General features: G+C 37.6%; 2 protein-coding genes across 3 annotated transcripts in view; one reads left to right on the top strand and one right to left on the bottom strand.

Annotated features, from left to right (window-relative positions):
* Positions 1-919: 919 nt before the first annotated feature.
* Positions 920-23,531, bottom strand: part of LOC125777197 (uncharacterized) — a 41,408-nt gene continuing 18,796 nt past the window's right edge. Inside the window, exon 2 of the mRNA XM_049451481.1 lies at positions 920-1,684. Within this exon, the coding sequence (XP_049307438.1) occupies positions 1,571-1,684 (114 nt within the window). The 3' untranslated portion in view covers positions 920-1,570. The remainder of the gene's footprint in view (positions 1,685-23,531) is intronic.
* LOC125777166 (uncharacterized) lies at positions 2,955-11,519 on the top strand. 2 transcript variants are annotated; one of them, XM_049451432.1, is made up of 2 exons: positions 2,955-4,033; positions 10,875-11,519. In XM_049451432.1, exons 1-2 carry the CDS (start codon positions 3,992-3,994, stop codon positions 11,517-11,519), a joined length of 687 nt encoding a protein of 228 aa, XP_049307389.1. In that variant the 5' UTR covers positions 2,955-3,991. The 2 variants fall into 2 exon arrangements, with proteins under 2 accessions (XP_049307389.1, XP_049307390.1); XM_049451433.1 differs by having other exon boundaries at positions 2,964-3,095.

The raw sequence follows: 23,531 nt of genomic DNA, 5'->3' as shown, positions 1-23,531 counted from the left end.
AAAACCGTTGGCACAAGTGTATAATATCTTATGGGGATTACTTTGAAGGGGACAAAATAGACATTCATGAATAAATAAATAATTTTTGAAAAAACACAAAATTCGCGATACTTTTTGAACACACCTCGTATATATACCCATTCTTACCTGTTACGAATAGTTTAGTGCAAATGACGCACAACACTCAAATATTATTCCTTGTTGGTAAATTGGCCCGTCAGAAGGAATTCGGAGTGAACCACAACTCGATAATCGAAGAAAACTCTCAACATAACCTTGACTTCAGGTCGTCTGTTTCCGGGTCGTACGCATCACTCCAGGACTATGTAGAGATTTCGGAACCAATCGTGCTTTCTCCTTTCTTATGATCTTTAATTTTAATTTCACTGATCCTTCGGTTTTCGACCCACTTTGAATAATACCAATTAAAAACACTTGCTCTCCACAAATAATTATCACTGAAGGCCCTTTCCAACATTCTGAACGTTTCGGCAACACAAATTTTATTCCCCAAATCAAATATAATATACATAAATGTTCTAAAGGGTACCAATATTGCATTGAGACTAGCGTCATATACTACATATCCTTATCAATTAAAATATCGGCAACATTTCTATAAAAATATAGATATGTATACTGAGATCTGTTAATCACATACCAAAATATTACTTGTACTTAAGATCTTAATTTTCTTTTCCGCCAAATAACAAAAACGTAGAAGACAAGAACCTTTTCTTATTAATGCACTGAATGAAATAAAGAATATAAGAATAGTAGTAGTACAACCAAGTTTTATACTGAAAAAAAAATAGCGAACATACAAGTAATACAATTCCTTTAGAATTTGTTTTTAGAAAATTTTATTTCCCTTGGTAATCCCAAGGGCAGCCGGTCTCAGCGGAAGAGTTGAAATAACTAGTTACATAAGAGCGACGTTAGCGTCTAAATACCTACACTACTTTGCTCTAAGTTTAGTTGCTGCACGTTATTGGCCGCGTGACTTTTTAGTTGCTTACACTAGCAACTGTTTACCCAATTCTTTGCTGTCTTGCGTTTAATTTGTTGTTGTCACGCGCAACGCTAAAAGTGTTCGATCAGCATAATGGCCGGATGCATACTTAATGCGGTATTGAGTTCTTATTAACGTGTAAAGTTGCAGACGCGCGACAGCGAATTCGGTGCAAGTGATATTTTTGCCGGATGTTTGGTTACCTGTGCTAACTTACATATGTTTTACTTGTCCATGATGATTAAAATATTTTTTATTAAGTTATTAATTAAGTGAAATTTAGATAAATCAATAAGTACATATGCAGAATTAGATATAAAAATCAATAAAGTATACGAGTATATTTATATAATACATCCCTTGTGTTATTAGCGTAAATAACAAAACTACATACATATGTTCAAAGTATTCGAATCACATGTCAACCAATTTTTCATATAATACAAAAATTTAATACGACTTCGAAACTGCATTCTTTTATTTATTTATTAATAAAAATATGCAAACGCTTCTGTCTTCATGACAAATATATCAAGTTTTATATTTTTACGAAACACTTTAAATAACTCCACCGTTATTAATATATTCCATTTCAACATGGTCAATAGGTTTACGCGCATACCGATTTGGCAATTCCCAGTCTTCGATAGCTGTACTGTGAGTAGCACTCTCCTATAAAAAACGAAAATTATAAAATCAACGAAAGGGACGAATTATATTATATTCTTAACCCTATATTTTATAACAGAAAGCTCAACTGATTCTATTTACTTTGACATTTAACTAAAGCATAGCATCCCCTACGGATAAAGTTCTCCGGATTAATAATATATATTAGATGCACAATAACAAAAGTGTTCCGTGTTGACAGATAATAAGTGTTGCCATAAATACACATACATATATTAAACGAATAAAAATGAATAAAAATTAGGCTTATACCTCAAACACATAATTCATTATCCCTTTTCTTGCTATATCATGAGTTAAAAGCAAAAAAGGAGTTTCACTCGAAAAAAACCTGATACATCCCGGTGTTGGATTGGCCACAGTTATTTTTTTTTTTGAAGCGCGGCCGAAAGTCGCCGACGCAAAAAGGAATTTTACTCAAAAAAAAAAAAAACACCTAACACACCCCGGTGTTGGATCGGTCTGGTTTATTTTTTTCCTGCATTTGAGTTTTTTTTTTTATTTATTTTTATTGTTTTCTATCGTTTGGGATATGGTAACACTTATTATTTGACAATACGGAACACTTATGTTATTGTGCATGTAATGAAATTTGTGCAAAAAATAAAATGCTTATTTTAAGCAAATATCTAAGTAATAAATATGTATATATATTGCAGTGAAGTGTTGTGAAAGTGCATAATATGAAAGAAAAAGTTACCATAAATCGAGAAATTGCGGAATTAAATTTGCGAAATTTTCAACTTTAAATGCAAATATCTCGAAAACTATAAGTTTGCGGTGGCTATAATATATTATTAATATAATATATATTTTCTTAATCTGGAGCATCAGCCCTATCCAACCATACCACTTTTAACCCTGAAATCGTGTGATGGTATACTAAAGTTTCCCCGGAAATTTACTTTTATATTTTTCATTTTGGCTAAATGAGTAGCGACGTCGCATCACATCTACATCAATTTATTCACCTCATCACGCGAGAGAAAATCACACATTAACACACATACACGCACATGCACCCAAACGCGATGACTTACTGCAATCTAATTAGAACAAAAGGAATAGAGAAAGCAGGTCGCGCACCTTTCGTTGATACGACGTCGTCCAAGCAACATCGCTTTTCGCAGCCTCTCAGCATCCCGGTTCCCGTTCGCTACCCGCATTTATATAGTTAAAGTTTTCATTTTATATTTAAACCAATTTTCATAACTTGCATCATTATATACATATGTTATATGTATAAATAATATACATATATATTTAAAGGTTTAAACCACTGTTTAAAACTAAGTTTGTAACAACTCTAAAGTGAATTTTCAAATAAAAGGTTTATAACGATCTGTGAAATTAGTGCATTTCCTTTTAATTAAAAGTGTGAGTGGCCTACAAGGTGAGTTTTATACATGGTCCTTCGAGCCATAAAGAAAGGCACTGTGGCTAATAAAGTAAAATAAAATAAAAATAAAAAAAAAAAGATTTCGAAAAAAAAAAAAAGTTAATAAAAGTTTTAACCTGTGAGAAAGTGCAAACAACAAAGAACATACACAAAAACCGGTTTTGGATAGCAGCAAGTGCAGTGAAAGAAAAAAAAAAAAAAGCAAAAATATAGTACATACTTGTACACATATGCATGCATGTATATATAATATACTGCGCTAGAAAAAGTACATGTACATATATGAAAAAGATAAAAATATTAACCAAATTAATAAAAGTGCAGTGCAAAAAGCATAAAAATACGTATATATACATACATATATAATCAAAAAATAAAAATTTACAAACTTTAATTGCTGCGTCTAGGCCACCACAAAACAAATATAATAAAAATAGATTATTAATACGTTTTTGAAACAAAATTTTAGGAAAATAATAATAATTTACTAAAATTACAAATTTCATATAAAATTTTCAAGTGCTGTGACTATTATTAATAATAATAACAGATAACACACAAAGTGTCAAACATAAATCGGGCGCGGTCTAAAAATAAAAAAAGCAAAAATTATAAAACAAATCGGGCGCGGTCTAACAAAAAAAAAAGAAGCAAATTTATAACTTAAATCGGGCGCGATATAATTAAAAAAAAAAAAAAACCAACATAACAACGAACGCATACCTACATGCATACATACTCAACAAAGGAGGAAACGGGAGCAAGAGGACACTAAACAAAGGAGGAAACTAGGAAAGGAACATTAAACACAGGAGGAAATAGGAGAACACTAAACACAGGCGGAAACCGAAAGCGGATAACATTCCTAAAATTAAGAAATACATACATATATGTACTATATTCTCCCCAAAACCCCCTTGAGGCGAGACAAAGTAAGTCGTTCCATTTTTTATACCCATATGTAAATATGTATGATATCATACGGTTTTATCAAATATAAAACCTATGTATATAATCCGTTTGATCAATTTCTAAACGGAAACAAAATACAGTTGAAAAAATATATCATCCATATATTTTTATAAATACAAAGGAAATCATTTACTGCCTTCAGAGCTTACCCTTGTGTATACAAACACACCCACTACAACAAAACAAACATATTATATTCAAGCATTTACTTGCAAATCTTCCTAGCAATACCCCTTCTGTTTCTTCAAACAGTAAGCAGGATTGCATAAAATAGGTAAGCGAAAGGCATAAAAGCAAAATTTCCAATGCGAGAACAAATACAAACATACATATTTACATATGCACTTACCCAAAGCATACTTAAAATACATAAATGCAACAAACATAAATCTGTACTTACAAACTCATACAAACAAATTAATATTAATATTAATATATATTAACATTAATATATTGAAGCATATACCTGCTAATCCGCAATGGCAGAGGTTAATGACCTGCACATTGTTCATTTTCTTTTCGCGCTAAATTCTGATCGCGCAAATATAAGCACATATGTATATACTTATATGATATACGTACTGTATACATATAATTGGTATTCATTTTGCATACGCTACATACCCTGATTTAGGGGGTATATCCGAAAAAAAAAAAAAACTATAACAAATTTTAAATTATTAGAAGCTGCGATAATAGCTAATTACAAAAAATAAGCGGTGCGGAATTTTAACAAAAAAAAATAATAAATAATAAAGTCTTATTAACGACAAATAAATTAGTACATATGTACTTATATAGTACGTACTCTAAGCCCGTATAGGCAAATATAATTTAACAATATCTCCTTGTTCTTTGTATTACAAAAACAAGCGGGATTAAATATTTATTGAAATTTAGTACAGCATATGCACGTCAATACGCACATAGCGGGCACATATATGTACAAAGGTTATTGACCTCGTATACCGTCTGTACGAGTACTTATATACAAGGACATACGGATAAATCCGTAATATAAAATATATAAAAATAAATATAAAATCGCAACTATTTAAATACAATTTAAATACAATAGTGCGGTTAACAAAAACAATTTACGCGTATTTTAGTAAATTTACGGGAATAACAACTCTTATTTACTTAAAAGAGTTTTCGGTTTTCGGTATTTATCAGAAATATCTCATCAAATTTTAATTCTAAATTCTTATTTATTCTAAATGAGCACAGATTCAAAAGAATCTAAATCAGGTCAGTTTCTTACCATTCCAAAAATGGCTGACGACGATAAACAAAGCACACCTGCAGAAGCTACACGCTCTAAGCACGGTGCGAAGCAAAAGAGATCAAAAGATCATATAATATCGAAATTTATCACTGAAAGTGATAGCTTTATAAGATATTGCACAAGGTTTCAAGCTTCCCCTATTACTGACATTACGGAATCAGTTTTAAATATAAAATTAGAAAGTGTTAACAGTCTATGGGCACGCCTTCTGGCAGCGTACGATACAGTACTAGATACTGACGACGCAGAACTCCCAGAAAACACAAAAGCTTCGGCGACAGCCAAGTGTGATAACTGCCGAGATCAGTACGAGTTGACAAAGGGAATGATAACTGAACAAATAAGTTTAGTAAGGCCAAGTAGAGCCACTACTCTCCCTCCCAGAGTAGTTACAACACAAAAAGAAGACCTAGATAAAGGCATGTACCTAAAGGTACCAGCTTGTGATACTGAAGTTTTCAATGGATGTTATGACCAGTGGCCGTCCTTCCGGGACATGTTCACTGCTGTTTATATAAACCATCCTAAACTTTCACAAGCACAAAAGCTATACCATCTCAGGTATAAAACAAAAGGGGAAGCAGGCAGTATCGTCAAGCAATTCGCTTTAAATGACGAAAATTTTAAACTGGCTTGGGAAGCACTTGTTGAAAGGTACGAAAATGAAAGGGTTATGATAGAAAACCCAATAAAAACTTTATTGCATTTGCCAAAAATCCAACAAGAAACTAGCCAGGAATTTCAAAACTTACACTCCACAGTGACAAATTGTCTATCAGTGCTATAAACACAAAATGTCTCCACAGAATCGTGGGACCCTATTATAGTAACCATTTGCGCAGAAACACTGCCTGATGCTGCTCTACTACGATGGGAACAATCTCTAGTGGAAAGAAAAATAATGCCCACCTGGCAACAGATGAAAACATTCCTCACTGCTCAATACGAGATAGCTGAGCGAATAGACAAAAAAACTATAAAGCCAAAAAGTCATCAAATTGACTCAAGTAAAAACGTGTTCAAACCCCAAGCCAGTAATAACATACAATATAATAAACACGTCAATAAAAGTCACACATTCGTGTCAAATCAAAGTAGTCAATGGCAATCATTGTGTGAACTCTGTAAGGGAGGTCATAAATTAAGATCTTGCGAGAGATTCAAAAAACTATCCGTTTCAGATAGAAACAATCTGGTCCGTCAACACAAACTTTGCATAAACTGTCTGTCGAATTCTCATATGACAAAAGACTGTGAAAGCAAATTCAATTGTGTATACTGTCAACGAAGACATCACTCATTGCTTCATGTTACCAATTTTCAAAATGCGAAGAAAAATCCATTTCAAAAAACCACGGGGCTAGTCGCTACAACTACATCAAGTAATCACGAAACCTCAAATCCCGAAAAAAGGGAAGAACAACCATGTTGCTCTAAAGCAGCAAAAATTCAAGCGCTTCATTCAGAAAATGAAAGCAAAATATTTTTACCCACTGCGGTCATCACCATTGAACATAAAGGTGATTTATTCAAACTAAGAGCGTTAATAGATCAAGGCTCTCAAAGATCCTTCATATCATCAAAGGTTCAAAATCGGCTAAAATTGCCAATAAAACATTCCAATTTTCAAATTTCGGGAATGGGGAAGAATTGTTCAAAATTCTAATAAAATATGCCCAATCACCATAGTTTCTCCAAATGCGGATATACGAATAGATGCACAAGCCATCGTTCTACCGCAACTTACAAATTTGCTTCCAAGCTATGAAGTAAATAAAATACATTGGGAAAAATGCTCACATCTCAAGTTAGCATATCCCAACTGTCATACCCCATCACAAATCGACATCTTATTAGGCAGTGACTTAATACCTCAAATAATTCTTGAAGGTATAGAGAAAATCTCCAATAAATTGTTAGCCCAAAATGCAATCTTTGGGTGGATTATAAGTGGCCAAGTCACTGAGAAAATAAATTCTTTCACAACACAAGTGGAAGATATCACAAACGAATACTTAAATAATGAACTTAAAAAATTCTGGGAAGTGGAAGAAGTACCCCAGAGTACCAAACTTTCAGAAGAAGACCAGGCATGCGAAGTTATGTTGTGCGACTGCCATTCAAATCCACCTTTCCAGAAACTATAGCTCTAGGCCACTCTAGAATCTCAGCAGTCCAGCAATTCCTAAGCATGGAAAAAAGCCTGACGAAGAAAAATGAGCTAAAATCAGCATATGATAATGTGATGGAGGAATATCTTGACCTCAATCATATGGAAGAAACCGTACCATATGAAAAGATATCCAAAGGTAGATATTTATCTTTTTACCTTCCACATCATGGGGTAATATAACCGGAAAAAATCACAACAAAAGTTCGAGTGGTGTTCAATGCCTCAAAGTGTACGAGCTCAGGCAAATCACTCAATGATGTATTATACACAGGGCCAACATTACAACCTGATCTCATGTTGCTAATACTAAATTGGCGCATGTTTAAATACGTTTTTAACGGGGATGTTGAGAAAATGTATAGGCAAATTCTGGTGCATGAAGATGACCAGGATTTCCAACGCATAGTCTTCCGCAATTCAATTAATAGTCCAATTAGAGACTACAAACTTAAAACAGTTACCTTTGGCATCAACTGCGCACCCTATTTAGCCATTAGGACGTTACATGAAGTTGCAAAAACTTGTGAAACAAATTTACCTTTAGCAACTTCTGTGTTGCAAACTCAAACATATGTGGATGACATTTTATCAGGTAGCCACAGTATACCAATAGCGTGCGAATCATTATCTCAAGTGATCAAAGCACTAAATTCAGCAGGTTTTCCCCTAAAGAAAATAACCTCAAATCATCCCGAAATAATCAAAGATATAAGAAAGGAAGACTTATTAGATACTGACTTCCTCAAATTCGAAAAAGCTAGTACAACAAAAACACTAGGGATTCAATGGAATGCGATAACAGATCAATTCTCATATACAATTGAGTCAATATCTGCAATGTCCGCCATTACAAAACGACAAATCCTTTCCTCGGTGGCAAAACTGTTCGACCCCGCAGGATGGCTTTCGCCAATAATGATTCAAGCTAAAATTCTCATTCAAGAATTGTGGCAAGATGGCACTGAATGGGATGAACAGGTAAAACCTTTACGTTTAACAAAATGGGTTCAATTTGCTAATAATCTACATACTATATCAGAAATTCGAATCCCTCGATGGGTAAATTTCACCCCTAACATTAACACAGAATTACACGGTTTCTGTGATGCCTCTGAAAAGGCTTATTGCGCAACAGTCTACATACGCACTCAGTATGATAGCAAAATAACTTCACATCTTTTGGTAGCCAAAGCCAAAGTTGCACCTTTGAAGACACTAAGCCTGCCACGGCTTGAACTAAATGGTGCTCTTCTGTTAGCAAAATTAATTTCAATAGTTCAAACCCATCTAAAATTAAACGATCACAAAATGTATCTCTGGTCAGACTCAGAAATAGTTCTAGCATGGTTGGAAAAACCACCCTATACTTGGAAGACATATGTATCGAATCGCATATCACAAATCTTAGACTTAGTTGGCTCAGCAAAATGGCAACATGTTGCAAGTGCAGATAACCCGGCGGATCTGGGGACAAGAGGTTGCAAACCACTTCACCTCACCAGCACTACACTCTGGTGGAACGGTCCCACATGGCTAACAGAATCACAAGAATTCTGGCCAAAGTCTCCTGCTCGGAATATCATACCTCCGGAAAGTCGGAAAATAGAAAATTTTCATATCACTCCAGAAGAGGATGATATTCTCCAAAGATTTTCCTCATTTCCTCGAGCACTAAGGGTAGTCGCTTATATGCACAAATTCATCCATAAACTTAAACAAAAGGTGAAAAGGATATCAAACGATCCTGACATACAACTAACATATTCCGACTTGCAACATGCCAAGGTCAGTCTAATCTTGTATACACAAACTCGCTATTTCAGCAAAGAGAAATCAAAGTTGCTTGAAAAGCGACCTCTCGAAAAGGGAAGCTCACTTCTCGTGTTAAACCCATTCCTGGACGCTAAGGGATTACTACGGGCAAATGGAAGACTAGCCAACTCCAGCCTTAGTTACAATGAACGACATCCCATCATTATCCCAGAGAAATCCCGTTTTGCCTACTTATTTCTAATATATCTCCACCAGCTTACAATGCATGGTGAGCATCGCTTGATGCAACAAATGGTCCGGCAAGAGTTTTATGTACCGCGACTAAAGCCACAAATTAAAAGAACCATTTCATGTGTAAACAGTGTACTATGTACAAGCACAAGATGCGTACGCAGATCATGGCAGCCCTACCACCTGAACGCTGCAACTACGCTTTACCCTTTACCATCACTAGGGTTGATTTTGCTGGACCTTTCCAGATAAAGGCCTCAATGCTAAGGTCTTCCTCATTTAGAAAAGGGTATGTGGCTGTCTTTGTATGTTTTACAACAAAGGCAGTACACCTCGAGCTATGTTCGGATCTGACTACTGCGGCTTTTCTTGCAGCATTTGCCCGCTTTGTCGGACGGCGCGGATTTCCTTTAAAAATTATGAGCGACAATGGAAAAAACTTTGTCGGAGCTCAAAGAGCCACGAAAAGGAGTTTTTACAATTCATGAAAGAAGTATCCCCCGAAATTGTCAGAAAATATGCACCCCAAGGGATCAATTGGCAATTCATACCCCCATGTTCTCCACACATGGGCGGACTCTGGGAATCAGCAGTAAAGAGCTTTTAGTCCCATTTAAAGAAAACGGCTGGTAACCATAAATTCAATTATGAGGAGTTTACTACATTACTCACTCGTATCGAAGCCGTACTAAACTCTAGACCTATCTCACCACTCTCGCAAGATCCCTCCGACTTCACAGCCTTAACCCCAGGGCATTTTCCCAAAGGAGCACCCATTCTGGCCATACCTGAGCCAGGCGTGGAGTCGCTATCCTTATCGAACAGATGGGAGCGAATTAAAATCCTCCATCATGATTTCAGCCGCCGATGGAAGGAAGACTACATAAAGGACCTTTACAAGAGATACCGGTGGAAAACTCAAGAAAAGGCACCAAAGCTTGGAGACTGCGTCCTTATACAAGATGATTGTCTCCCTTCTACGGAATGGCGACTCGGCCGCATAAAACAACTTCATTACGGTTCCGACGGTCATGTTCGAGTAGTTGATCTCCGCACTCAAACCGGAACACTAACCAGACCGCTCGTAAAATTATGCTTTCTACCAACCGCCGAAGATAAAGAAACGTAAAACCGAAACCGCAATAATAAATCAATAAATCGTTAAAACATATAACCGCTTACCAAATCGAAACCTCGAATAACATTAATGACACAAAGACTTAACATAAATGTCTGATAAAAAAAGACATCCTATTCATGCCACATATCGTGGCACAAAAGTCCATATTATTGTAAATTTCACAATACATTTCTAATATCATAATTTCTCTCACAGAGTAATATGGACGTGGACATGGCATCATCGTCAACGCCAACCATGCGTTCGGCAATTTCCGCCCCTCGCGCTGAAGCTGCCCCAATAGCAGCACCCCGGACCAACACTGCACCGGCAGCGCCTCGAACAACAACAGGCTCCACCGCGACAACGGCTCCGCGTCAAAGCACGCCAGCATTACCAGCGAATTTGCAACTAATTCGTTGTCCATTATGCCGCCGCCCTCATCGGCTATCGCACTGCGGTATATTCAAAGGCATGCCGCCGATGCAACGCCAGCAGGTGGCACAGGCGCACGGGTATTGCCTGAATTGTCTGGCAACTTCCCACGCAACTCAGGAGTGCCCATCACCTAATCGTTGCCAAATCTGTGTGCGGGCTCATCATACGATGCTGCATCGCATTCCCAGACGCGACTCCCGGCGCCCACCGGCTCCTCGCACCAGTGGTAACGTCAGGCGTTCCCAAAGGACTCCTGTGACGGCATACCGCCGCCGCGGACCCTCTGCAGCAGAATCCCGTCCTTGGCGCCATAACCGGGCAACATCAACACGACGCCATCAGCTTAGGCCGCAATCCCGCCGGTCAACAGGTCTCAGCAGCGTGGTAGCAACGCTCCAGCAGCTACAGCGGCTTCTAGGCTAAATACTCGCCTAGGGGGGCCGGGATGGCTAAATGAGTAGCGACGTCGCATCACATCTACATCAATTTATTCACCTCATCACGCGAGAGAAAACCACACATTAACACACATACACGCACATGCACCCAAACGCGATGACTTACTGCAATCTAATTAGAACAAAAGGAATAGAGAAAGCAGGTCGCGCACCTTTCGTTGATACGACGTCGTCCAAGCAACATCGCTTTTCGCAGCCTCTCAGCATCCCGGTTCCCGTTCGCTACCCGCATTTATATAGTTAAAGTTTTCATTTTATATTTAAACCAATTTTCATAACATGCATCATTATATACATATGTTATATGTATAAATAATATACATATATATTTAAAGGTTTAAACCACTGTTTAAAACTAAGTTTGTAACAACTCTAAAGTGAATTTTCAAATAAAAGGTTTATAACGATCTGTGAAATTAGTGCATTTCCTTTTAATTAAAAGTGTGAGTGGCCTACAAGGTGAGTTTTATACACATTTCAATATCCACTAACACTTCAAAAATCTTTGCCAAAGACGACAAAAATAAAAAAAGATTATACCACATACACTGATGGACAAAAGTCACCGTCTTATGACCATTACAATGTTTAAAAGGCAAATAAAACCAGAAAATATATACACCACAAATTTTAGCATTCTTTTTACAAACTGCAATTAAATTGAATGTATTTGGTGCCAAAATAAAATGTTTTATGTTTTGCCTTATTTACAAAAACAACAATACTTTCCTTAAAGTACATACATATGTCTTACAGACAAAAGTCACCGTCAATGCACTCGCCGTTATATTTTAGTAAAAATAGAAAACAAATAAAAATAATTTGGGCACTCTAGCTTCTAGATGTCTCTAGGGTCAAGCACTGGTCGATTAAATCGTTTTATTTCAATTTGTGTCAACATTAACCCAACAAAATATTTGTAGAGATCTGTTTGCATCCCAAACTTATTCTCAACTGAAAATGTCACTTTTTGAGCCGAATTCTCGACATTTGCGAGAAATTTTGCTTTTCTTTTTTAATTCCAAGAAAAGTACGGCTGAGGACCCGTCCACGCTTCAGGTACAGCTATTAAAAGACGAAAAAAAACAAATCACCAAAATTTTAATTTTTTTATAAAAACGTCTGCCAAAATCACAATTTCCCTTTTTTGGATTTTCTTCGTTCAATTTATGTTTTATTTTTATTTTAAAGAATTAATATTTACTTTTGATGATCCTATAAGTTTTGCTGTCATCGCCGTAAGGGTAAGGTTTTATATATTCTCTTTTGAATAATTTACAAAACCTTTGTAAAATGTGTATTTTTCGAATCGCAAAAAATTATAATAAAATATTTTGTATTAAAAATTTAAAAATTTTTGCTCTAGGTTTTATGCAAACTGCTTCGACCCACTGTGCCGTTTTCGCTGCACAGCAGCATGACTCCCAGTCTCATCCGTTCCTGTCAACACTTTCTTTTTAATCTTTGTATGAGGATCATTAGGCATTATCTGCCTCTTCACAAATCCTGTTCCTTGTGTCAGAACGAAATATGTTGAAACATTACATCGGTAAGATGCATCTCCTGCTCAGGCTTGTGGTAATCCAACGTGTGGAATGGAGTTTTCGTACGTTGACCCTTACTGTAGAAGTCTGCTCCCGCAACTACTTACCGTTGCATTGCCTAACAAACAACACCATCGTGCGACAATCGCACATCGGGTACTGCAACTGCAACAACCTCTACCTGTATACGACTCTCTTACTCCCAGGGCAACTACTTTTTTACCGCGATCAAAGAATTGCAAGAGATTCAATTGCAACAGACTCCAGAGCAAGATCGATCAGATATTCGATTCTGTGAGAAAGGAAGGCATCATATCGATAACTGTCCAAGAAACCAAGCCAAACTGCTGCTGAGATGTTCTGAGCCCTGCCAATTCAAAACATTTCGTAACTTCAACGCACAACACGATCTTTGGCATTCCTACCTGTCAAATGATCAGAGAAGTATGAGGCTAGTTGGACATATAGACAATTCGAATGAGATAGCGCATAACCCTAACCGCCTCTTTGCATGCCTATGAATTCCACTCATTTAACATGACAACTAACTTCAGCCTTATCGTCGAAATTTGGATTAGATAACCGCTACAATCACAACAACAACTGAACTTAAGCAGTTCACCACTTCCGGTCTTAGACCAAGTATCCTGTGGGTAGCCAAAGATCATCCGTTTGAAAACGAGCTAAAGTGAGAATGCAAAACAAACAAAAGGACAATGTAATCAAAAATATCTTCTATGAGCGCTTGGAGAGCTGCGCTGCCACGATGTTGTATATAAGTTGCAAATACATACCAGGTTGTTCAATAAGTTTTATCGTTCGATAAGATAGGGATAGGATAGTCCATTCATTTGAACGTATGTGAAGTTCCAATTCAATCTGCCAATTCATTCTTTGTTTACAAGACATTTAGTGTCGCCATGTCACAGTAGTTTTTACAATGGAAAAAATATAATATCGTTCAGTAATAAAATTCTTATTTTTGGAAGGTGGAGAACTAAGAGAAAATCACGAACGAATTTTAATAGTGTATAATGATTGTACACCTACAATTAGAACAGTATAAAGATGAGTTGCTGAATTTAAACGTAGTCGAACAAGCCTTAAAGAGGATCTACGTAAAGGACGTCCAAAAAGCGTATCAACACTAGAAATAAAAGCCAAAATACATGATATATTTTGGAAGATCGTCGATTGACTGGAAGAGATTTACTCGTAGTAGAGGCTCTACGCATCTCATTAGGCAGTGTGAGCCATATCTTAAGTGAAATTTAGGGTTTTAGAAAGCTTCTATAAGCGGTTGGAGCACACCTATGAGAGCAAAAAAAAAACAAAATCGGTGGTCAAAGTAACCCATTTTGAGTCCATTACGGACATCCAGGCGGCCGTGACGAGGGTACTCGCAGACATCGCTGCCGAAGCGTTCCAGAAATGTTATGAAGCATGAAAAATGCGGGACTACTTTGAAGGGGATGGCAGAGTTGTAGAATAATTTTCAAATATACGGTTTTTATGGAATCAGTCTCATTACTTAATTAAAACCGGAAATAGGCCCAATTCCGATTTCTTTGGCGCCGCGATCTGAAGGTACCTCCTGATATGATTCGTGCAGTACTTCTTTCTGCACTAAAAAATGACCTCGGCCGAGCCAATACCGGAGGTGACTTAAGTACTTTCGCGGAGTCCTCGTTTCTGCGTAGGTACCGCAAGCACTTCATTATCGAGATATTCAACTTTAAAGTTCGAAAATTCCCAAAATTCAAACATTTCTACAAGCTATTTCTCTACATTTATTACACCTTATGCATAGGTTTCTCTTCATGTTAATATAATTATACTATAAGCATTTAAACAAATTCACAATTTACACTTTTTGCAGGTTTTATAAGTAAAAAGTTTCTATTTTAAATATCACTTTATACACTCGTAATGAGCTTCATTTATGTGCTAACAATTATGGGGAAATGGAGCGCTGCTATAATAATAAGCAAATATGAGCAATATGAATTTCTCTATTTTAATATAATTCCTCTGGCTTTATTTAGCAGTCTTAGTTCTAATAAAAACAAGTGTGTCTATAAATTATATTTCAAATTAAAATGAGTATAAACAATCTTTTCAAACATATGGATTTTTTCTTACTCAAATTTAATAAACAAGTAGGTAATATTATATAATAATATTACGTATTAAAAAATAAAATGTTTAGGTTACCCCGGGTATTGGCTCGATCAGGATTATCTTTTTAAAGGAGTACTACGCGAAAGTACTTCAGTCACCCCGATATGATATAAATTTTACAATATTATCATAGATTTTTACTTATTTGTCTTTATTGAACATAAATCGCATATTATACATATACATATCGCTCATTTGCTGGAAGACCGGCATAAGTCAAAAAAATCGATTCTCCAGAAAACGCGTTTAAAGTTTTCAACGGACTACAACCTTACACGGTGACTCCAACCTTACACCTCTTCTCAAGCGGAGCATATAAGAGGTATTCATATGAATTTTTCACTCAACATGAAGTATGATATAACGAACAATTCTGCAGCATTAACTCAAAAATCACGTTTTTTGATTTATGCCGGTCTTGCAGCAAATGAGCGATGTGTATATGGAAAAAGTTTTCACAACTCAATATTATAACTTGAAAAATATAAGTTATTTCAATATTATTTTTGGATATTCCTCCTCTGGAGAAGCTCCCCTATCCGCATATACCCCATTTATACTGAAATTCGGTTTTTTTACCACTCCGCAAAGTAATCGGAATCGTGCCTCCGCGCTTCAAAAAATAACCCTTGGTCGGATTTATCAAAATAATAAGAATTCTGGGTAAAGGTTCAGGAGAGCGGCTTTTCCGAAATCGTACACCAATTTTCACGGGAAATGTCTTAAAATTCGTGTTTTTAATTCCAATTTACGAATATACACTGCTCATCATCAGGTTAGCACACCCCCTATCAGCTTTATATAATTGCTCTTGTAGTTGTTTTTGTTAAGATGCAGCAAAATTATTTTACTCTATTTTTCTGATCTTCGTATACACCATCACTGGCAAAGAGAACATGTGAAAGAAAGATCCCGTTATTTGGTTTTTGCTATTTTATATTATTTTTGATGGAGAAGTGTGTTGTATTTTTGCGTCATCAGGTTAGCACATGCAAATTCTTTTCAGTTTATCTTCAACAGTTGAATGCGTATTGCAACCAATTTTTTTATACTGCTAAAGTAAACTATTAGCTTTATATGGGTAAAGGAAAAGGAAAATCGCTATCTGTTGAGGAGAGATCTAAAATTGAAGCTTACAAGGAAGCAAGGCTGTCAATAAGTTCAGTATCCAAAAAAATGGGCAGAAGTCGTAAAGTTATATCAGCATTCCTCAGCAATAAGTTGAATTATGACAAAAATAACAAAGGAGGGAATAACAGAGTGATTTCCGCTGCTGATAAGAGAGCAATTTTGAGAGAAGCCTCAAACTCTCACGCCTCGACCGCAAAGATTAGGGCAAATGTTAATTTTAAAGCGAGCTTATCTACAATTCAAAGAGTGATACGTAGTGCTCCACATTTAAAAAAACTGAAATTAAAGAAAAAACCCCCTTCTAACCGTTGCTAGAAAGGAAGTGCGCTTGAATTTTGCGAGGAAGCACATGACACGGAATTCTGATTGGCGCTACGTTGTCTTCTCGGATGAAAAAAAATTTAATTTGGAAGGTCCGGACGGATACAACTACTACTTCCATGATCTTCACAAAGAGGAACATCAGTTGGATCGCCTTCATACATAGTAGGGTGGGGGGTGTGATGGTGTGGGGCGCCATCTCCTATTACGGTACGTGCGAGTTACAGTTTTTAACTACAAATATGAATGCAAACACTTATAAAAGCATACTTGAAATAGCTTTTCCCCATTTCCAAAACGTGTTCGGAAATCTGCCGTGGACTTTCCAACACGACAATGCCCCGATCCACACTGCCCGGGTGGTTAAGTCATGGATTGACGACCAAAATGTCCGTCTAATGCAGTGGCCGCCTTATTCGCCCGACATCAATATAATAGAAAACGTATGGAGATGGCTGGCTTGTAAAGTTTACGAGTCTGGGAAACAATATTCCAACAAATAGGAGCTAATTGAAGGCATCAATGACGCTTGGTCCACCATTTCACTTAATTATATTGGAAAATTATATGAATCGCTTTCCAATCGAATCTATGAGGTAATTCTCAACAAGGGAGGATCGACACATTATTAATTTTTGTATAAAAATGTTTAAATTACTATATGTAACACTTTATAAAAATTTCATGGTTAAAAAACTTTTCAACAATGAAAAAAAAATGATGTGTGCCAACCTGATGACCAACTTGGAATTGTTAATTTTTGTTATTTTTCGAAAAAAAAACAAAAAAATATATAACAAAAATAAAAAACCAGTATTTTTTGTTTTATTTTACTCGGAATTGAATGAGCCATAAACAAAAATAATTTTTATTAAATTTAAAAACATTAGCGCTTTATGTTTCGAACCTAAAGCACTTGCACGAGAGTATATGGCGCGTTATCTATTTTTCTGTTTTTTTGCAATAAAAATAATAAAAAATATTGCGATTTTGCACGATATTTACGCCATAAATGGCATCACTGTTCAATATTCAATTGAACACTAGTGATACAAACAGTGATCGGGTTCGAAATATCGATACTCTCGTTATTCGAGACTAAACAAGAATTGATAAAAAATGAGAGATATATAATAGAAAAATATTATTAATTCGAAAAATAACAAGTAAGGAAGGGCTAAGTTCGGGTGTCACCGAAAATTTTATACTCTCGCATGATAAAGTGATAATCGAGATTTCATTATCCGTCATTTACATATTTTTTTATTTTGCTGTAAAATTAAATAAATTCTGAGAAATTACCGATATTTTCGGTGGAAAATTAGGTTAGGTTAGGCACTGAGTTCTTCGTGTTCGATATCAGGGACCTTGAAAAGTTATAGTCCGATCACGACAATTTGTAAAGTTTGTATTTGTGTAAAGTTTTATTCCGCTATCATCATTGGTTCCTAATATACATATATATTATACAGAGAAGGCATCAGATGGAATTCAAAATAATGTTATATTGGAAGAAGAGGTGGTAGCTTCCTTCTGCCATTTCTTCCGTAAAATTGAGTGAATCTGACGTTTTTTGTTAGTCGGTTAACGCACTTTTAGTGATTTTCAACATAACCTTTGTATGGGAGGTGGGCGTGGTTATTATCCGATTTCTTCAATTTTTGAACTGTATATGGAAATGCCTGAAGGAAACGACTCTACAGAGTTTGGTTGACGTAGCTATATATCTGAGAAAAGAAATCGCTCCACCACAGAAGTACCCGGAACTCAGCCCAAAAAACCGAGGAGGAGTGAAGGCGAACACAGCAGCTCAACAACGGCAAGGCATTTCTGCGATGTAGCCAGGGATAGCCTGCAGGTGGCCATTATAGATGGAAATTCCTCCTCTCCGAGCACTATATAGGAGAGATGGGTGGAGATCGACGTCAGTACATAGCTTAGCATCATACTCGACAATCCTGCGGGTCTTCACCCGAAGTTTGACTCCTCTGAGACCCTTAGGGGCTACAGGGTCATCAAGTGCGCGGACCAGGCCTCGCTGGATTTCTTGACGGGCAGTGTTGCTAAAATTAGCAACGTCTTTGAAGGCCTCCAATTGAGGCTTATACCCACCAGAGACATTCCCAAGAGACCTCGTGCTCGCATTTGGCTACCCCCACTAGAGGAGCCAGGCGAAAAACTCCTGAGGTGCATTAAGCTGCAGAACAAATATATACCTGGTATAGATGAGTGGCAGCTTATCAAGGAGGAAAACCAAAATAAAGCAAGCAAGCCAGTACTAGTGGCCATTTGCGATGAGTCCATTGAGGCTCTGAAGAAGACTGACCACAAAATCAGCTTCGGAATACGTAAGGCTAGACTAAAAATCTTCCAAGGCGACAAAGCAACTGACGCAGACGACACGGAAGAGGTCGACGACGCCAGCCGGTTGCTAAGAAATGTGGGCATTGAAGAACCCCGAGATGCCCAATAACAATAACATAAGATGCGTGCAGATTAACCTGCAGCACTCGAAGAGTGCTACAGCGAATCTGACAACCCTCGTGAACGAGAGGGGCATCGACATCAGCCTAATACAGGAGCCCTGGGTCAATGAAGATTCCATAAAAGGGCTAAACAGCAGCAACTATAACCTGTTTTACACACGGAACATAGGTAAACCTAGGGCATGCATTCTTATCAATAAACGTATAAATGCATTTCTTTGTCCTAATTACAGCACAGCAGATATCACAGTGGTAAAGGTGGAACAGAAGGAAAAACCCTTCTTCTTGGTCTCGGCCTACTTGGCCCATGACGAAGACATACCACCGGCCACGCTCACCATACTAGTAGCGGAGAACAGGAAGGAGGATGTCCTAATTGGGTGTGATGCAAACGCAAGGCACACCGTATGGGGTAGCTCCAGTATAAACACCAGAGGTGAGTCACTCTTGCAGTACATTTTGAATAGTAATCTAAGTATTTGCAACAAGGGCGATAAGCCAACTTTTATTTTCCCAAGCTCGGATAGGTTTCCGGGGTGGAAGGAAGTGCTTTACCTCACGCTATCAACAGACACAGACAGTCTCGTTGTGGATAACTGGAGGGTATCCGATGAGCCTTCCATGTCGGATCACTCCTGGATACTCTTCAGCATCCGCGAGAGGTACAGTGCGCCTCTCACATACCGGAACCCTAGAAGAACGGCATGGGGAAAATTTACCAGTATAGCAACAAAATGCCTCGAAAAGGGAGGCAATATGAGTATCATAAATCCTGAGGAACTAGATTTAGAAGTAGAGAAGTTGGAAAAAATCTTAACAACAATTTTTAATAAATCTACTCCGCTAACAGTTTTGAAAAAGAGAACGTCCCTTCCTTGGTGGAACAGTGAACTCAAGAATTTGAGAACACAACTAAGGAAAGCTTTCAATGAGAGTTTTAGAACCAAAATCTGGCAGCCATATAAAGACATTATGAAGGTATACAAAAAAGCAGTCAGGAAAGCTAAAAACGACTCATGGCGATCTTTCTGCACATCGATAGAAAGTTGCAGAGAAGCCGCTAGGCTGAGTAAAATGCTATCCAAAGATCACATTAATACTGCCTACATTAGGGCGGAAGGAAGTGATTGGACCTCCTCGGCAAAACAGTCTCTGGAGGTACTAATCACAACGCACTTCCCCGGGAGTCAGCAAACACCTTCATCGGCAGGTCCTGACGGGATTATGCCCATAATGCTGCAAAAACTGGTAGAACCAATGGTTCAAAGGCTTGAAAATGTATACAAAGCGAGCATTCAACTATCTTACATCCCAAGAAGTTGGAAAAGGAGTAAAGTTGTGTTCCTTTCGAAACCAAGCAGAAGAACACACGAAAATGCCAAGGATTTTAGACCTATAAGCCTTACCTCCTTTATGCTGAAGGTACTAGAAAGGTTAATAGATCTACACGTAAGAACAATAATGGCGCTTCTATGGGTTGTAGCGCTGAACGAAGTACTCCTCCAACGAAACGGTGGAGGAGTGAAAGCAGTAGCGTATGCAGACGATATAGTGTTGTTGGTATCAGGTATGTTTCCTTCAACAGTCAGCGAGATTATGGAAAGAGCACTTCGTAGGTTAAACCTATGGGCTAAAAACAATGGTCTAGGAGTTAACCCGAACAAAACAGAACTGATGCTATTCACAAGCAGAACCAAAATACCTCAGTTTCAACTTCCGGTACTAAATGGCACAACACTCACTCTATCCCCAACAGCTAAATACTTGGGGGTGGAGATTGACACCAAACTGTCCTGGCAAATAAATATAGAAAAAAGAATAAACAAAGCATACATTGCCTACTATACTTGTAAGAACCCCCTGCGGGGAGGGGGACAGAGAATATTCCCGCGGTAAGGCATGCCTGTCGTAAAAGGCGACTAAAATCCCATTGTTCCCTGCGTGGTTGGGAAAAGAATATCCACGCGGTAAGGCATGCCTGTCGTAAAAGGCGACTAAAATCCAAATGCACTATGTCCGACATTCACGTGTCTGGTTTAATTGAATGTCGGCATGGTCATGAGGTGTCAGAAAAGTGCTATATTGAAATGATTATCATATTCTTTAAATGGGTTTGCGATTGTATAACAAACACAAAAACGAAATGACGAACAACACATCATACAGCCGGGTCCTTAGGAATTCCTAGGAGTTCTTAGGGTCCCCGACTGGCAGTGGATCACAGGTAACACTGTGGTCTACAGGTCATACCAAAGACTAAAACATGGTACCACGGGGAGCAGTAATGCCCTTGGAGTTCGCTCCAATCTGCTCATTGGGTTCGGCCCTTTGGGGAGATTCGTGGTGGCTGTGGTTTAGACCTAAATGCAGGAAGGGCTTTTGTCCAATGTGGAGTCGCACTGCGGCCGGGTGCCGGACCCAAAGTACGGCAGAGGTTTAGGTAGGCCTCGTACCCGACCAAGGTGGCTAGGGTGTTTTTCCTTTGGTTTTCACCCGAACCGATTGGAACCAAAGTATAAGTGTGTGGCGTCACTTTGCTCTGGTTTCCCAAGGTATAGTGTTGTGCATGCACTTATGCTTTGGGGCGTTGATCAACGCTTTGATTTTGATCCGTTGTACTTTTTGAGTGCCGTGGATTTAAGTCTACTAGTGGCAGGTATTCACTTTAAAACACATTGACAGTTATACTTGTAAGAAAATCGTCAACAAGAATTGGGGCCTCAAACCAAGTATAATCATGTGGATGTACACGGCGGTCATAAGACCTATACTTACATATGGAGCTCTGGTATGGTGGCCAGCGCTAAACAAACAATACAACATTAGAAAATTAAATGGAATACAAAGAGCAGCATGTGCGGGTGTTACGGGCGCAATTAGGTCATGTCCTACTGATGCGCTCAATGTGATCCTGCATCAACTACCAATGGACATTTTTATTCACAAAGCAAATAGCTGCTGTATTGCGGCGATAAGAATAAAAGAATTGGGAGGTTGGAATCAGCAGAACCACGGACATAGTGTAATCCTAAACAAGCTCACTATTAATAAATCATACTATATTCTCCCAAAGCTGGATTTCAATAGACACTTCCAGGCGTCAATGCGTCATAACTAAACAATTATGGCCAACATATGACAGGAAAAGAACCATCGACTTATTAAATAGGTCAAGAAAAAGTATTTACAAAATAACAGCCATTTGGGGAACATGCATCCAAAATGAGTATGCCCTAGAACGACATCTGCCGTGGCTGCGGAGTAGCAGGGAACAAGGAAACAATCTTCCACTTTCTCTGCGAATGCCCAGCTCTAGCACAGATCCGACACAAAACACTCGGAATCCACCAAGCACCAACCCTTGAATGGATTTCCACCAAAAGCATATCGGACATAAGTAGTTTCATCGAAACCTCAAAATGGTTTGAGAGAGAAGGTGAAACGTAATAGCAGATACAGAAGGTTCTACGAATTAGTGTATCAAAATGGCACATCAGTGCTATAGTAGTTTCCGAAATATGTACAAAAAACTTAGTATGGGATGGGGCCACGCCCATTTTTCCAAAAAAATTACGTCCAAATATGCCCCTTCCCAATACGATCCTTTGTGCCTATTTTCACTTTAATATCTTTATTTATGGCTTAGTTATGGCACTTTATAGGTTTTCGGTTTCCGCCATTTTATGGGCGTGGCAGTGGGCCGATTTTGCCCACGTATGGAGCCAAGAAATACGTGTACCAAGTTTCATCATGATATCTTAATTTTTACTCAAGTTACAGCTTGCACGGACGGACGGACAGACGGACGGACGGACAGACAGACATCCGGATTTCAACTCTACTCGTCACCCTGATCACTTTGGTATATATAACCCCATATCTGACTCTTTTAGTTTTAGGACTTACAAACAGCCGTTATGTGAAAAAAAAGAATGTACAAAAAGAAATTAAAATATCGATATTCTCAATATTCGAGTCTGAAAGAAAATTGGTAAAAATGAGAAATACATAATAGAAAAATAATAATAATTGGAAAAATAAAAATAAATTAAAATATCGATACTCTCGATATTCGAGACTGATCGAGCGCCCGAAAAATAACATCCTTGGTCGGTCCAAAACCCCGGTGTTCAAAATTCTTCTGTGTCCAAATTCTACTTCTTTCTGCAATAATAATGAATTATAAATTTTCCTATTATGTATTTCTCATTTTTGCCAATTCCCGAATATCGAGAGTATCGATAATTCGAAAACGATCAGGGCATGAATCAATAGTGGCCATTCGAATTTACAACATAATTTCGAACATAACCT

Source organism: Bactrocera dorsalis, chromosome 3, assembly GCF_023373825.1.
Source record: "Bactrocera dorsalis isolate Fly_Bdor chromosome 3, ASM2337382v1, whole genome shotgun sequence".
In the NCBI taxonomy this organism is placed as follows: Eukaryota; Metazoa; Arthropoda; class Insecta; order Diptera; family Tephritidae; genus Bactrocera; species Bactrocera dorsalis.
The sequence above is the reverse complement of the archived record's forward strand: the minus strand, read 5'-3'. Positions and strand labels throughout refer to the sequence as shown.

Excerpts from the sequence above, each read along its gene's own strand:
- LOC125777166 (XM_049451432.1), top strand. The coding sequence starts at position 3,992 with ATGTACTATATTCTCCCCAAAACCCCCTTGAGGCGAGACAAA. Across the intron at positions 4,034-10,874 it reads CCCCCTTGAGGCGAGACAAA|AGTAATATGGACGTGGACAT; the intron begins GTAAGTCGTTCC and ends TTTCTCTCACAG.